The 16,620-nt window shown below is 43.3% G+C and overlaps 1 protein-coding gene across 1 annotated transcript in view; it reads right to left on the bottom strand.

Moving 5' to 3' along the window:
- ADAMTS16 (ADAM metallopeptidase with thrombospondin type 1 motif 16) overlaps window positions 1-12,015 on the bottom strand; it is a 184,644-nt gene extending 172,629 nt beyond the window's left edge. Inside the window, exons 1-3 of the mRNA XM_023218246.1 lie at window positions 11,812-12,015; window positions 11,584-11,686; window positions 3,838-4,163 (exon numbers count right to left, since the gene is read on the bottom strand). Of these exons, the coding sequence (XP_023074014.1) occupies window positions 3,838-4,163; window positions 11,584-11,686; window positions 11,812-11,883 (501 nt within the window). The 5' untranslated portion in view covers window positions 11,884-12,015. The remainder of the gene's footprint in view (window positions 1-3,837; window positions 4,164-11,583; window positions 11,687-11,811) is intronic.
- Window positions 12,016-16,620: the final 4,605 nt, after the last annotated feature.

Below are 16,620 nucleotides of genomic sequence, written 5' to 3'. Positions count from 1 at the left end.
CTAACCTCTACACAGTGAACCCTCTTCCAAAGTCAATAATCTCTACCCAGTAAATCAGAACTGCAATGGATACTCCTTCATACTCACTGGGATGGCTATTTAAAAACAGAGAACAATAACAAGGTTTGGCAAGAATGTGGAGAAATAGGAACCTTCAGACATTACTGGGGTAATAAAAAATGGTTCAACTAATATGAAAAAGTTTGAAAATTCCTCAAAATGTTAAGTGTAGAGTTTCCATATGTCCCAGAAATTACACTCCTAGGTATTTACCCAAGAGCAATGAAAACACATATTCATACAAAATCCTGTACACAAATGTTCATAGCAGCATTATTCACAGTAGCCAAAAAAAAGTAAAACAATAATGTCCATCAACTGATAAATAAATAAATAAAATATGTGGTATACTTTAGCAACAAAAAAGGATAAAGTACTGATATGTGCTGCAACATGGATGAATCTTGAACACATTACGCTAAGTGAAAGGAGTCAGTCACAAAGGTCACATAGTGTATGCTTCTATTTATAATCAACGGCCAGGTTAGCAAGCCTATACTGTCTAGGATGGGAATGGGGAGATTAGGGGAAGGAGAACTGACCATAAGAGGTTTATTTTTGAGGTGATGCAAATGTCTCCAATTAGACTCTAGTGATATTTGCACATTTCTGTGAATATACTAAAAACTACTGAATTATACAATTTAAAGGGTGAAACTCTATTAAACGAATAGAGCTAATTAACTCTTTAAGGAGTGAGTTACATCTCCATAAAGCTGTTTTTAAAACAGTACCTATTTCTTCGACTTATCTTCAAGCTAAGTGAGATAACCATTGTAAAGCTATTAGCAAAGTATAACATTCAATAAGTCATTATTATTCTTTGTGCTATTGCCATGGTCATCATTGTCTCTTATAATCAGCCCTCTATGTCTATCCATTATTTAACCAAGCACTAGAAAGTACTTACTGAGTGACACACATTTATGTGCTTGTGGTTGGTGACCACAAACAGATCTGTAACAACAATTTGGTAGAGACGTAAATATAACAGGGATCCTTTTTCCAAATATTACCCTTATTTAACTAAATAAGAAATATTTTAAGTCAAGATACTTGGTGGCAATACCAGGGTAAACTCTAGAAATAATTTTAGGGTTTACAGATCTCATTGAATATATTATACTTGGGTTTAATATGCAAATAGTAAGGTCTTAACATTTATAGGTGGTGTTAACAGGATGTGAGCTTGGCAGATGCCAGCAGTCTTCTCCAGGACTGCTTGTTACTCCTTCATTTATGGGCATCACGTTCTAACTTTACTATGGACTTGGTTTCTGGATAGTTTCCGAAATCCTATCCTGACACTCTCCACCTACCAGCAAGGCACACAGAGGCATCCTCCTCTGGGTTCTTCTGGCTCCCATGTCTGTCCCTGTTTCCTTCCCCTGTAGGGGACTTGCCTGTGTCCCGCCTCTCTCATTAGACAATAAACTCCTGAGGCCCAGGTCTGCTGGGCTGCAGCCATACGCAATTCTCAAGGTCATTCTGTACTCAAATTGTCATTGTGAACATGAGATTTAATTACTATGTTTGTTTAGTTTTTCCTTTCTTCTTTGTGAATATTTATTTACTATAGATAGGATAACACCTCAATGATCCACTTTCATGCTGTTCCTCAAACCAATCATTAGTGGACAACAGCAAAATCCTTCCAAATGCAGAGTCGGAGAATCAGGGTGAAAAACTATATATCAGTTTGGAAATTGCATTGTCTTATAACTGTAAACCATTTTCTCTAATTAAATGACACAAGATATTATGTGAGAATTAAGCAATATATTTTTAAACCGAAAGTAATATTCTTATCCTACAAATTAAATAGATAGAACGGAATATAGAGCATTTCCTGCTAGAAGAGATCTTTTCAAAGTGATGGTCTCTGGGCTCTGCAAAGATACCTAAAGAAGAACAGGGCTCTTTCCAATGCCTTTGATTTATCCTGTCTTATGACGAAAATCCTCAACCTCACACTCTTAAGTCTGGTTGAGGTCACATTTGTAGTGACCATCTATGGACAAAATATCAGTAAAGCTGGACTACAGGTATTTGGAAGATTAATGGAGAAGACATATAAATTTCTCTTCCAGTACCTACAGTATCAGATACTACTGTTTATTATCCAGAGAAGCTTTTTTTTCTGTTATTTATAATTTCTTTATCTTTCATTATAATTATACACTTACTTTACTGTTAACTTTTCCTGTTAACTCTGATCAAGCTCCAAAAGCACCAGAAATCTCAAGCTATTGCAAAGCACCTCGATTCAGGGAACAGACTCCAGGGCACAGATCAGCCACCCTGGCTCAGGGAGACCCAGGGGCCTCAGGAAGCTTGCATCCCTGCTGGGTTAGCAAGCAGTACCTCACCAATTTCCACAACCAAATCCAAAATTACCCAAGGGTAAAGGGCACAGCACACCTCGTTGCCACACAGATGGCTTCCATTTCTGGCTTAAGCCCTTGTGAAAGAAAACCAAGGAAGATGTATCTTCATTTTGTGCATTTCATGAAGAGTTCTAGTCTGTTAAGGAAGACTTATTTTTCTTGGGAGAGTGTGAAAGAAATCAGCCCCATTGTCTTCATGCTTAACAAGAGCGCCAAATAACCACCACCCTATCCCTAGCAACTCAACCCAAAAGCTTCTTATGAGTGAAATAGCAATGAGATCAACTCATATCAAATTTCCCTAAAAAGCAGAATGTGAACATTTAAAAAAAATTTTTTACAGGATTTAGCATTTACATATATTTAGTATTTTAAGGAATTGGTTATGAATTCAGCATCCAAAATTCACACACACAAAATCTTTATGAGATGTGGGGTCTGAATTCCCTCTCCTCAAAGAGGGAAGGAAATTTAAGCACACTGAAAGCTTTTTCTAGAAAAGCAATAAATGTCCCAGACCTGTTAGCCAAACCTTTAACATCCTCAAGACCTTGAACCTTGAACACATTTTCACTCTGCTGTCTAAGTCACACTTCGCTCCTCTGCACCTGAGTAATTCATTTGTTGCCAAGAATCTAAGAATCTCCTAAGATTTTTCTCCCTAATATATGAAAATATTTTAAGAAAAGTAAAAAGCAAGCCATTGAGATTTTGACTTGGGTAGGCCTGAGGGATGCAGGTAGATGCTTGGCTCAGCCAGATGCCCGCCTCTCTAGGGTCCCTGTAAATCGCAGCACCAGAAGCATCGGAGTGATGTGCCATTCCAAACCCGATATGCAGGACATGGGGAATGCACCCTGGATTCATCAGTCCAGGAAGACCAGCAACGCCCTGCCATGGATGAATGCCCTAATGTGTAAGCAGACTATCATCATCAGAATGATAGATGTACAGTATTCAAAGTCTTTCAAATATCTGTTCAAATAATCCTCATGGCCAATCTCTTGAATACTGTTGTTCTATTCCAAATGAAGATATTTCTCCAGTTTCTGTCAGTTAGAAGCTGTAAGTTGGAGTAAAAACATCCCCTAAGAAGCTAAAGAATTCAGATTTGGCCAGAGGTTCTTATACACAATTTTCAAGCTGAAGTGCTCTTCCACAATAATTCTAGAACAGCAGCAGCAGGGTGGGTGTGCGCACTGTTTCCAAATAGGCCAAAGGAGGCACACAATGTTTTTTGGAAAGTTTTACTTGGCGATATTCCTCCTGCTTAATCTGCACTGCAGTACAAGAAGAACATCTATGTGAACTCGAAGCAAAGTCCTGGTTACACTCTCCTTTCCACCATCACTAACCTCGCCTCCCTACCTGGGACTTGCGCTGTACTCACCAAGCCTTGGCAGGTTGAAAGGGCCACTGAGGAGTTTCTGTGGGATCGCAAAGAGCCTTGATAGAAACAGAAGTCTTCTGGCGGTAAAGTCTGCACAGACTTAGTGCCTGTCTTTCCCAACGTCTGCACAATAAAGCCGGGAGCCACCAGGCTGCTGGAAGTCCTCAAATCCATGTGGAAGTCATGCCTGGAGCCTTTCAGCCGAAGGTGAAGAGACTCAACCCCTGACATGGTCACTGCTCTTCGCCGCCGCTGATGGTGCATGATTTCGTGGGACACATAATCGCCCCTGTGGTCAACCTCGTAGGCAGAGACCAGGTCATATTCTGAAATCAAAAGAGTGAGGAGAGGCTGAGTCATTTCAGGATTCCAAGAAGAATCAGGAAGTCTTAAGATATAATATTATTTTACCACATGATCTTTCCAACCAGTCAAAAATGACGAAGAAAAATGCAACACCTACCCATACTGAATTCAAAGTGTGGAATACGGAACATCACAGTTTCAATTAAAAAAATGGTAACTAAAGGCCCCAAAATGTGCTATTCCCAAGCCAGGAAATCCTACGACACTTAAAACGGAAAATAAATTATTGATCAAATAAAACCAAAACCAAACTTTTAGGATTGCATTTCTAAATTGTACTAATAGCTATCAAATATAATCATTTTATAGTTTTCAAACATTCCTTCAGTCATGTTATTTCTGTTTCTCACTGAGCTGATAAGAAATTTTACCTTGAAAACACCCAGAATTTTTCAAAAAGCAGTTAGAAATAAAAATATGATAGGCACACTTTTCTGCTAATTTTCTATAATGTTTATTCATGATATCATGGAACATAGAAGAGAAAAGGCAGGATGCACACACGGTCCAGGTCTGCCAAATGTTGACATTTGGAAATGGTCACATGTGCAGTTGTTCCTGATAAAAACCGTTGGTGACCCTCCCATTGGCCTGGGTTCTTGGGACTTGATCAGGTTTCACATCGAGCCCTTCTGAAGACGTGCACCACTTTCATGTTCCCACTGAAAGGTAGCGTATGCTGGTCTCAATCATATTCAAGGAAGTTATTTCTTTTAAAAAATAAAGAAAACACCAAGGAACTATCAAATTTCAGGGGGCCCATGTAGGTCTGCAGGGCTGTAGTCAGAAGCGATCTTTCCAGGAACGCATTCGGTGTTCACTGGGTCACCACCTTCTCAGCAGAAAACAGAGGGACACCCTGAAGCTCCATCAGCATCCTGGGCAGTGGTCCTGGGCTGCTTTTCTGTAAATATCATAGTTGTCTTCTCCAAGGAGGTTTCTCTCCTTCTCGAAAATGGTCATTGAGTTTTCATGGTTACAAGTAAGATTTGTTCTCTCATTACCACCATAACAATATCATCTCTGCTCGCCACAGTTCAGGAGGAGGTTGTTTCTGTCCTAAACAGGCCAGAACTTGGATGGGAGGAGAAGGAGTAATGCCTGCCCCAGCCAGATGTTGCTGCGTGCCACCTTCTCAACTTAGACCTGGGCTTTTAGGTTATTTGAAGGTAACTTTATTAAAATACTTTTTTGTTAATGATTTGTTAGCTTGTTTTACACCTATTAAATACTTACGCATTGGTATGTGTTCCTCCAACTGTAGGCAAGCACTGGGCCTCCACATGTTAGGAGAAGGCGTGCGCCCTGGCCTGCATTTTTCTAATCACGAGAAAATAACAGCTCAGCATGATGCCAACGCTTTCTCCAAACTTATGCTGAGATGTCTTTGAAAAGGGTCAGAGTCAGACACCAGAGCAGATCTCTCTCTAGCGCAATGATGAGGAGGTCAGTCCTCAAAGACTCCAAAGTGCAGCTTCCTCTTACTAGTTTAAGACCCTGGTTCTAATGTTCCATTTCTTCCCCTTTATCACCAACATGTGCTGTTAGGAGACTCTTCCGTCAGGTGCTTCATAATCAGGGCCCTTCTATGCTTTGGCCTGAGTTGGACAGGTTTTTTGGAATAATAGGATAATATAAAATAGCATCCTGCATAAGGGGCATTTGGTTAGAAGTGAACAGTACTTGGTTAATCATATTTTTCTGGAAAAAGAAAGTTTTCCTTACAACTAAAACTCTTTCAGTACAGATACTTGTCCACCCAATTCTGTGCCATCCTGGCAGGAAATTGGGTGGCTACAGAGAAACAGATAGAGGTAGCAGCTAGTGGGAAGTCTGAAAGGCAGGTGTTTGGGCTTGAGAGAAGTGAAGGAGGCCAGGATGGATGGCAAATCCGCACACAGCTATGGACAGGTACTCTGAGGGTAGCTGGTGAGGGGCACAGCATGTTCTGGCAGACAACTTGGCAACTAACCATTGAGATTTATAGCAAAGTCAGTAACTTGTGGTCTCATAGGTAAAATACACTGGAATTATTTAAAATTTAATTAGGAAAATGAGAAAGTCAAAAAATCTGGTGAAATTGTATCCAATGATAGAAAAGGGAGAGCACAGAAGGAAGTGGCATGTCTGGCACAGATATGTAGATTGCAGTCTGGATTTGAGCCACTCACAAACACAAAAGTGAAACGTGCACACCTGTTTGCTTTGCATTTCCCCAAGCCACTCTCCCTGCAGTGAGACTTCTGCCTCTCTTATGCCTGGGTCTCTGGACAGAGGGGAAAGGCCAGGGTGCTGCAGTGATGTTAACAGCTGTCATCCTGCCCTCCCAGCCACTCAGGGGCATGCTCCTCACCTCCCATCAGCTCCTACCACTGTAGCTGAAGCAAGGGAAGGATGACGGAGAGCAGGATGGCTTGTTCCAGACAGTGGCAGGTCAGCACATTTTATTGTGTATAAAAAGGTGATTACTCCTTAAAAAATCAAATTATTCTCAGATGAAATAAGCCATATTCTTACAACCTTTATTTTGGAGAGAGATAATACTTGTCCTTTACTGGGGGCTCATATAATCTTTATCATGCAAAATAAGTACTGATAAGCCACTTTTACATAAACACAATGCTGTGCTAATAAACATTCAACAACCCACTGTCTGGAGAAGAATGACCTGGATTTTGGCATTTGCCAATTTCCCTGGTGTAAATCTTCCCCCCATGGCTGATTTCAATGAATGCTGTGCCATCACTGAATATGCAGTGTGCAGAGATACGCAGCAGCCCCCACTGCGTAGGATTTCTGCCATACAGATGCAAAAGAGGCCAGTGGTCTCAAGAGCCTAGATTATTATCAAATATAGTGAAATAATTATGAAATGATGAGCTTTGAGCATTGCGATGTTTTTAATATAATTAATTTCACTGTAAATTTGTGTATTTTAATTATTTTCACAGGGATTGGTGTCTTTATTAATACAGTATATTTTCCATAAATGGGAAAGACATATTTGAAAGACTTCAAACACAATAATCTTGCAAGAAGAAAAGTTTATCCTATCTAAAAACTCATATATACAAGTGGTAGGTTCATAACTTCAACGTTCAGGCAAACTGAACTCCAAGAAGTCCTGCAAGGCTCCCGTGAGGTCCCGATTGTCTTGGGAGAGCTCAATTCCAACAGGCTGTGGGAGACAGCCAGAGCTCCACACCTCGCCCACCCGACAGGGGCATCTCCCATAGGCTCCACCCTTCCCGCTCTTTCCACAGTTGGCTGCTTAGACGGCACCTGACTGCAACTTGCTCCAGACTCAAAGACTGAGCCTGCAACTGTCCAAGAGCAAAGGAATGTTCACGAGCACCCTAAGAGGACAGCAGGGAAGGAGAATCCAGAAAACAGAGAGAAGGGTGGGGCAGGTGGCAGGAGATGTATAGCCTTCTAAATAGAAATCAATCGCATTAACAAAAAATCAGTCCACCACCAGTCACCTCTTTCAAACACTGCTGATGTCAGGAAAGAAAACGACACTACCTTCCTAAAGTCTGCTTTGGCAATGAGTTGCAAAAGCCTTCGACCTAGGAAATCACCCTGAGGAAATAATCCCAGATGAATTTTAAAAGGTTTATGTAAATATTTTCATGGAGGCATTATTTGTAATGAGGCAAAATCTTAAACAAGAATAAACAACAGATAATTGGTAACTACATTACAGTAAAGTCATAGAAAGGAATACCTTAAAACTCGTAAGAAAATATACTCTAAAAGAATGAAATCTAAAAGATTATTTCACCACATGAGGCAAAGTTCATAATATAATGAGCTTTCAAAGTACATTGTAAGCTCTGAAGCCAAAGTGACCCTTTAAAAGAAAAAAACAATGTAGCCTGTAAGGAACACAGGGTGATAAGTAAATTCTTGTAGATTATCTGGACAAAATGCAGAAGGTAAATAATAAAGGTAGAGGGAGAGAAACTAGCACAATTCTATTTTATATTCTCTGCACTGTTATTATGCTCACTAGTGAGCATGTGACCACTGATTTTTTAAATTATACTTTAAGTTCTGGGATACATGTGCAGAATGTGCAGGTTTGTTACATAGGTATACACGTACCATGGTGGTTTGTGCACCCATCAACCCGTCATCTACGTTAGGTATTTCTCCTAATGCTATCCCTCCCCTTGCCCCTCACCCCCCAACAGGCCCCAGTGGGTGATGTTCCTTTCCCTGTGACCATATGTTCTCAGTGTTCAACTCCCACTTAGTGAGAACATGTGGCGTTTGGTTTTTTGTTCTTGTGTTAGTTTGCTGAGAATGATGGTTTCAAGCTTCATCCATGTCCCTGCAAAGGACATGAACTCATTCATTTTTTATGGCTGCATGGAATTCCATGGTGTATATGTGCCACATTTTCTTCGTTCAGTCTATCATTGATGGGTATTTGGGTTGGTTCCAAGTCTTTGCTATTGTGAACAGTGCTGCAATAAACATACGAGTGAATGTGTCTTTACAGCAGAATGATTTATAATTCTCTGGGTATATACCCAGTAATGGGATTGCTGGGTCAAATGGTAATTCTCGTTCTAGTTCCTTGAGGAATCACCACACTGTCTTCCACAATGGTTGAATTAATTTACACTCCCACCAACTTTGTAAAAGTGTTCCTATTTCTCCACATCCTCTCCAGCATCTGTTGTTTCCTGACTTTTTAAAGATGGCCATTCTAAATGGTGTGAGATGGTATCTCATTGTTATTTTGATTTGCATTTCTCTAATGACCCGTGATGATGAGCTGTTTTTCTTATGTTTGTTGGCTGCATAAATGTCTTCTTTTGAAAATTATCTGTTTATATATTTCACCCATTTTTTGATGGGGTTGTTTGTGTTTTTCTTCTAAATTTGTTTAAGTTTCTTGTAGATTCTGGATATTAGCCCATTGTCAGATAGATAGATTACAAACATTTTCTCTTGTTCTGTAGGTTGCCTGTTCAATCTGATGATAGTTTCTTTTGCTGTGCAGAAGCTCTTTAGTTTAATTAGAACTTATTTGTCAGTTGTGGCTTTTGTTGCAATTGCTTTTGGTTTTAGGTCTCACATTTAAATCTTTAATCCATCTTGAGTTAGTTTCTGTATAAGGTGTAAGGAAAGGTCCAGTTTCGGTTTTCTTCATATGGCTAGCCAGTTTCTGCAGCACCATTTATTAAACAGGGAATCCTTTCCCCATTGCCTGTTTTTGTCAGATATGTCAAAGATCAGGTGGTTGTAGATGCGTGGTGTTATTTCTGAGGTTGCTGTTCTGTTCTATTGATCTATATATCTGTTTTGGTACCAGTACCATGCTGTTTTGGTTACTGTAGCCTTGTAGCATAGTTTGAAGTCAGGTAGTGTGACACATCCAGCTTTGTTCTCTTTGCTATTTTGTAATTACTTCAGCCACCAAGAACAATTTGCAGTAATAGTTTGAGTCACGTGCCTCTTTAAACAAAATGTATGGCTACAATTAGTTATTTCAGAACCAACTTGTCTAATGGATACCTAGACAGGTGACAGTAAGCTGACCCCAGCAGTCACCAAGGATCTTCTAGCTCTTCTGCTCCAGGTCAGAGGGAAACAGGCAACACTGTTGAGCAGGATCTTTTCTCTGGTGGCATAGAAGCTTGTTGTGGATGTCCAGACCCACACGTTAGCCTTTCATAATTAAGGAGCTAAAGTGCATAGAAGGTAGGGGAAAAGGGTGTGCTGTGTCCACTGGGCTAGAACTTCACTAAGAAGGGTTCGACTCTTTCCCTTCGGGTTCTCACCAAGCCAGGTAAGTCGTTGTCATGGAGATGTGACAACAGCTGAGGTGCCAGGTGTTCAGAGCAGCCTGCTGACACACCACTCCCAGGAGGATGCTGAAGCGGATTGAATCACTTCAAGGGAAAAGCACAATTAGGCAGGAAGCCCTGGCTTTTCTTCTTCTTTCTTCTGTGTCTATAATGTGCTTTATCTTAAATAAAACTTCATAAATGCCATAAACTAAAGTATTGTGGAAATCTCCTGAGTCCCTCTGGAATTTTCATGATTTTAGGGAACTAGAATTTTTTTTTTTTTTTTTTTACAAAAATCTTACTTAAAAAGGTGAATTAGAATTAACTTTTAAAATTGTAAGAATTAACTTTTAGTATTGTAAGCAAAACGCTAAAAGGGACAAGGACAACCAAAAGAAGATAGTCTGTAAATGGACAATTAACTTTGTCTTGTAAATTCACCATGACAATTTTTTTTTTAACATTTTATATCATTTGCACCTAGCGCCCCCTGGTGGTTCTCAAAAAGATCCTATGGTGAACGTCAATCTGATATTGGTCAACCTTATGTACTCTGTATAATCATTTGGGAGGGAAGAATTTGAAAAGTTAATGCATATACTAAATTCCTGCCTTTATATTATTTTATCAAATTGAAGTAACTATACAGAGAAATTCTGAATTATTAACTCTTTAATTTTCTAGATCTGGGAATATATTGAGAGAATCAAACCTAGTTCTTCCTATAAAAGTCAGTTAATATTAATATTTGATATGGCAACTTATTGTTGGTAACAATGTAAAATGATATTTATTAACTGTCATTGGATGGATTCAGGTTTAAAAAAACCACCTAGCAACCAGTGTGACACACCTGCTTTCTCATTTACCTGATGCAGTATGAAGACACGGAGATCCCTTCCCATAAGACAGCACATTTGCAAATGTCACTTGTAAGTGGCAGAAGTAAAAGCATGCATTGAAAAAGAATAAGACTTGTCCCCATGTCACACTGTGGCCCAGGACATGAACGTTGCTGATGGTGTCACAATAAGCCGATAAGCCATTTCGGGCACTATTATGTTTGAAGTACTGCCTGATTGTTGGAGCATTAACTTTAGTACTGAGATGCTGAGCGCTTCTTTTACCTCCTTCACTGAGAATAAGCAACGATAGAGAAATACTTTAATTTATAAAGGAGGAGAAGGAGGGGTTGGGGAGAGGAAGAAGGATCCGAGGATGTAGGAGGGTATGGAAAAGGGAGTAATTTGCTCTTTATGATGACTTCGATGCATACAAATAGCTTTAGATTCTTCCTAAGCTCTTCAGAATAAAATAATATGAACTTCCTCACCTTTTCCCTAACGTTATACCAATAACTCTGGCAAACCGTTTTGTCAGGGAATGAAATATAAATATTGGTGGAAGTCCACTCATCAGTGCTCGCTCATACAGTTAAAAACAAAAGTGCACAACAGCATCTTAAAAGTGGGGGTCCACAGAGTCATGAACATTCACAGCACCTAATAAACCAGCGGCACGGGGATTACGAGCTGCTAAATGGTAAGGATTAGAAGCCCCCACCTCACTGACTTACCGCCCTTTTCCATCCAGCCTGGCCGCTCCGCGGGTGGAGGAGGACGCGGGACGCTGGGGCTCCCAGGCGCTGCCGCTGCGGGTCCCATGGCGCACGCAGGTGCCTGCGGAAAACAGCGGCGACACCGCGGTGAGACGCCGGGGCCGCGGGAGAGGAGCCGCGGGGGACTCGCCTCCAGCTGTCGGGACCCGCGGTTTCCGCGCGCTGCCGGGAACGCCCGGGACTCACCTGTTCGGCCACCTGCGCCAGCAGCAGCCACAGCGCCGCGCAGCCCCGCCATCCGCGCGCGCGGGGCTTCATCCAGGAGCGCTCCGAGGGGCTAGGGGCCACCGGAGGGTCCCAGGCCGGCAGCGTGCGAGCGGGCAGGGAGAACCCGACCCAGGCAGAGTGCGGGAGGATTCCCCACAGCGACTCCGCCGCCGCGCCGGGGTTATTACTGGGACTCCGCGCGGCCCGGGGGGCGGAGTGGCAGCCGCGGCGGCGGGGGCGGCGGGAGCCGTGGGAGAGCGGGGGGCGGGCAGGGGAGAGAGGAGGGGAGGAGGCGAGGGCAGAGGGGGTCAGAGGACCGAGGAGGGGAGAGGGCAGGGACAAAGAGCGGAGGGGAGGAGGCGAGGGCAGCGGGGCGCGGAGGCGAGAGGGGAGCAGAGGGAAGGCGGGAGACTGCGGCCAGTGCCAGGGAAGAAGGACGTGGGAGGATGGAGCTGCCCACGGCCCGCAGTCCGTGCCTCGCTGCCCGCGTGGGGACCATGGGGTTGGAGAGGCTGCTGGGCACCGGCGCCGGCGATGCTCTGCATGGACCTCCGGCCGGTGCGCTCTCCTGCCCTGCCTTGGGGCTGGGGACTCGGCGGGACTCCAGCTGCTGCAGTCGCTCCGCGGGCTCCCACTCCGGGAGCCGCACCTGCGCTGCCAGAGGCCGCGACACCTGTAGCCCGCGGAGTGCGGCCGGGCCGCGCCTCTGTGCCCGGGCACAGCTGTGGGGACACTGGGTGCGGAAAACCGGGCGCCCGGACATGGGAGAGCCGCAGACCTGCTTCTAAAGGCGTGTGCTTCGCTCTGGAGTTTGCGGCGTGATCGGGGACCTGGAGGCCGAGGAGGAAGCTCTTCCCGCACCCCATCTGCCCCGGGATGTGGAGGCGCTCCTGGCCCCCGGGTCACGGCCGCCGTCGACTGGCCGGGCGGCGGGTGCCGGTGACCGGCTGCTGGGTGCAATCCCTAGGGAGGTCTCAGGGCTGCGGATGGGCCTGGGTCTCGGCCGCCACAGGAGTGGATCGGGCTACTGTGTGCACAGGGTGGCCAAGGAGGCAGCAGGTGTGCGGTCATCAGACTGGCCAGGGTTCTGCGTAGCTGGATGGGGTATGAGCGCGCGGGTGTACATGTGCCTGGGTGTGCGCGGGTGTACATCCACACCTGAGTGTGTGCGAGTACATGCTGTGAGCCCGTGGGACTGCGCGCGTGGGAGTGCTTGTTTGCACATGTGTGTGCGTGTGGCCCTCCCTGTCCCTGGCTGCTCTCCCACCACTCACCTTCTGTAGGTCCTGGGCCTTCAGCCGCCCTTCGGTTCCAGTGTCCTTCATAGCCAGCTTAGCTTGACATTGCCTCTTTTGCACACTTTGGAGAGGGGAACGAATGGGGAAATGGTGTCTTGGGCTCTTTCTTTGCCCAGCCTGTCACGAACCTGTGGGTACCCAGAGAGAGCTCTCAGCAGGCGCCGTCCTAGGGCTGTCCTGAAGCCCCAGACCGCCTGGCTGTGTATGGGCATCCCCATTCCATAGCAACACACGCTCCCTCTCTTATTCATTTATTTGAAACCATTCTTCAAAGTACAAATATTTTTACATAAAGGCTGGCATTGGGATGGACCTTAAAACACCCGCCACCCTTCCCCTCTGCCAGTGCCTAACAAATGTCGGCCTCAGCTCACACCTCAGGGAGTTGACACTTACCTGGAAGGGGGGTTGGGCAGTGCATGGAAGTCTCCAAAATCTCCTACCTGCAGAATTTCCCTTGTCCTGGAGTACACTGCATGCTTGATAAATGGGGATCTCTAAGTACTTCTAATTGTGTCCAGTGTAACAGGAAAGGGAGTGAGATTTTTTCGAGTCTATCACATGGAGATAACCAGGGGCCCTCTTCTATAAGTTCAAACAAATGGAAAAAAAGAAGAATGGCTGATGTAAAAGGATTCACTCTTAGGGAGTGAATCCTTAGAAAGAGTAAGACCAGAACAGTGCTTAATGAGTCTCTTTTCATTGTGAAGAAAGAAACAACATTCTTTAAAATGACTAGTGTTTCCTAGTTCCTCTAGCTGTGCATGGAATTCAGCACTCATCCTGCAGTATGAATGTCTCCAGGTAACACAGAGGGACGGTCGAGTCCAGGCTATAGAGGCCAGATTGGGAGATGAGATGAGCAACACACGAGTGGACCGAGTTTAAGACTGGCCATCGAACATGGTGGCAGTAACTCGCAGCTGCCTGTCAATCTCAGAGAGGGATGGAGAGGGAGGGGAGGGGCCCGGGCAAACTGGAGCACAGATGTCTGCCTTAAAAGGGACTCTTGGCACTGAGTGGCCAGTGCATGGGGTGCTGCCATACAGTACTGGGGCCCAGACCTGCCTAATTTTTAAAGGTAAAATGGAAATCTCAATATGTATATGGAGTTCCTTCAATTTAAAGGTGTCCCAGCAAAGTAACCCTGAGAACAAATATTGGAAGGGTCAAAACAAATCACCAGCCTTGGTCAAAGTCCTTCACTTTGCAACCCTTCAAGAACGTAGCACTCTTAACTTTGAGGTCAAAGTTTAGGAAAGCAATTTTGTCATCATTTGTTTAGATCCAGGGTCAGAAAACTCACTACTGCCCAAGATCAAATCTGGCCAGCTGACTCATTTTGTAAATAAAGTTTTATTTGTTTGTAGATCGTCTGTGAATGCTTTCACAATGGCAGAGTTGAGTCACAGCAACAGACTGGATGCCCTGCAAAGCCTAAACTATTTACCATCTGGCCCTTCACAGAAAAATGTTGCTGTAAATTATTTAGACCATTCACAGCTAGCACTTGTTTCCTTTCAGACAGAGGTTCTCATTACTTAGGAGATCATTTTGAATATCAAGTAGATGTTTCAATAGAAAATAAAAAATAATTAAAAATAAAAATGAAGTGCTTCGCAAAGGATCAGGGAGAGAGTATCTCCTAACGGCTGCATGCTCTCCCATGCCCAGTGCCCTTTCAACATGAAAGGAGCCAGGGGCCTTTCTCATGTGGAAACAAATGGCATTTTAGATTATAAGGATGAAATTTTGTCATAACCCTTTTCTAAATTGCATAAACTTTAAACTAAAGCAATGCAAGTGGGCACATTACCTTGTATGTAAAACCACCGTCCACACAACTGAAACAGAAGAATTGGATGTGTTTGTGTCCTATGAAGATTCTGTTTAGTCTGTAATTTTGTTCCTGCCTCATCTCACACACAGCTGAAACTAGTCAAGTTTCAAAGAAGTTAGCATTGTATTGTGCATCAACACTTTTCTTTAGTGGCAAAAATTACAATGATTGCATGAAAAATTGTTGTAGTTCCTATTCTTTTCTGAAAGATTAGAGTCGTTCTTTATTACTTTATGCAAATTATAAGGATACAATGTCATTAAAACACAAACACAATAATGTTAAATAACTTTCCAGCTTCGAGGCCTATGAGTGGCTCTAGTCCTTCTTTGCAGATTGCAACTGAGAAAGCCAAGCCCCAGGAAGGTCAAGCAGGTCTGCTGACCCATCGCAGGGCCAGAGCGCCCAGGCCTCATACACTTACTCCTTCCCAGTCCTGGTCTTGGCCCCTCTGCAATAAGATGATTTATAGACCGGAAGTAGTGAGGCGCTGCACTCTCTCCTGGCGCTGACAGCACTCCGACAATGTGAGAAAGTCACATGGTTAAAACACAAGAAAAGGATATTTTGACAGAAGAAATATGAAATGAATCATATAAAATGTAGAACTCACTATGAAGTTGGACTGAGTATAACTTTAGAAATCAGAGGGCGTTGGAAGAACCGTGCCTTGGGAATGGTTGGCAACACTTGACCCAGCCCCCTGTATTTCCACAAGATCCTTTGGCCAAGTTCTAACTGAACCTGAGCATCTCAGCTCCTCAGTGTTAATAGGATTAGAGTCCTTCCCTCCACGGGCCAAACACGTCCTTCAAATGCCTAGGCAGTAACGAGATGACGTCAGCCCGCAGTTTATACGAAGATTCTGTTTGTGACTGCACTCTTGTCTCTGTCGTCCTCCCTTACTTTGAGACTTGACTGTATTTAGTAAAAAGAAGAAAAGAAAATTGGAAACCAATGATGATCACAATATGGCATTTATAAGCTCCTTTTCTTTTATTATTTAACACAGAAAAATTTAGGTTAAATAGTAATAATGTGTCTAATTATACAATAATTATGTATTTTTTCTAATAATAAGTTAAATATTTGTTATTATTTTATTATTATTGCTATTGGTATTTCATACCACTTCTTGCCGTGAGGTCCCTCACTCTTCCCCAGTGCTGAAGCTGCGCAGAGAAGGTCAGTCACTCAGACACCTCCAGAAATAAGTCTCAGCACTTTTTCCTGAAGACTTCTGGTCCATAATAACACTGGCTTCTGCCAAACATACTTTCTTCTAATGCGTACAAAGGCGGCATAATTGTCAGAGCCTGGTGTATCAGGTAGCTATTGATACTTGAATGCTATCGTGTTTTTGGCTTAATTTTTAGTTTGACTGTGACTGGCAAATTTTTCTTGATATTTCTTTTCTCCTGGAATGGAGATTGGTTCCACACTAGTTTCCTTGTCCCAGGTTTGGTCCTGGCTTTAAGAGTCAATATTTTATGTGTTTGCTGTTTATATTTGTATTATTTCATTCTTACACTACTTTAAAGATCTCCCTGAGACTGGGTAATTTTAAAGAAAAGAGGTTTAATGGGCTTACTGTTCTGCAGGTTGTATAGGCTTCTGCTTCCAGGGCAGCCTCAGGGAACTTACAATCAT

Source organism: Piliocolobus tephrosceles, chromosome 4 (genome assembly GCF_002776525.5).
Source record: "Piliocolobus tephrosceles isolate RC106 chromosome 4, ASM277652v3, whole genome shotgun sequence".
Lineage (NCBI taxonomy): Eukaryota > Metazoa > Chordata > Mammalia > Primates > Cercopithecidae > Piliocolobus > Piliocolobus tephrosceles.
Note: the sequence above shows the minus strand (reverse complement) of the source record. Positions and strands in the feature narration are given on the sequence as shown.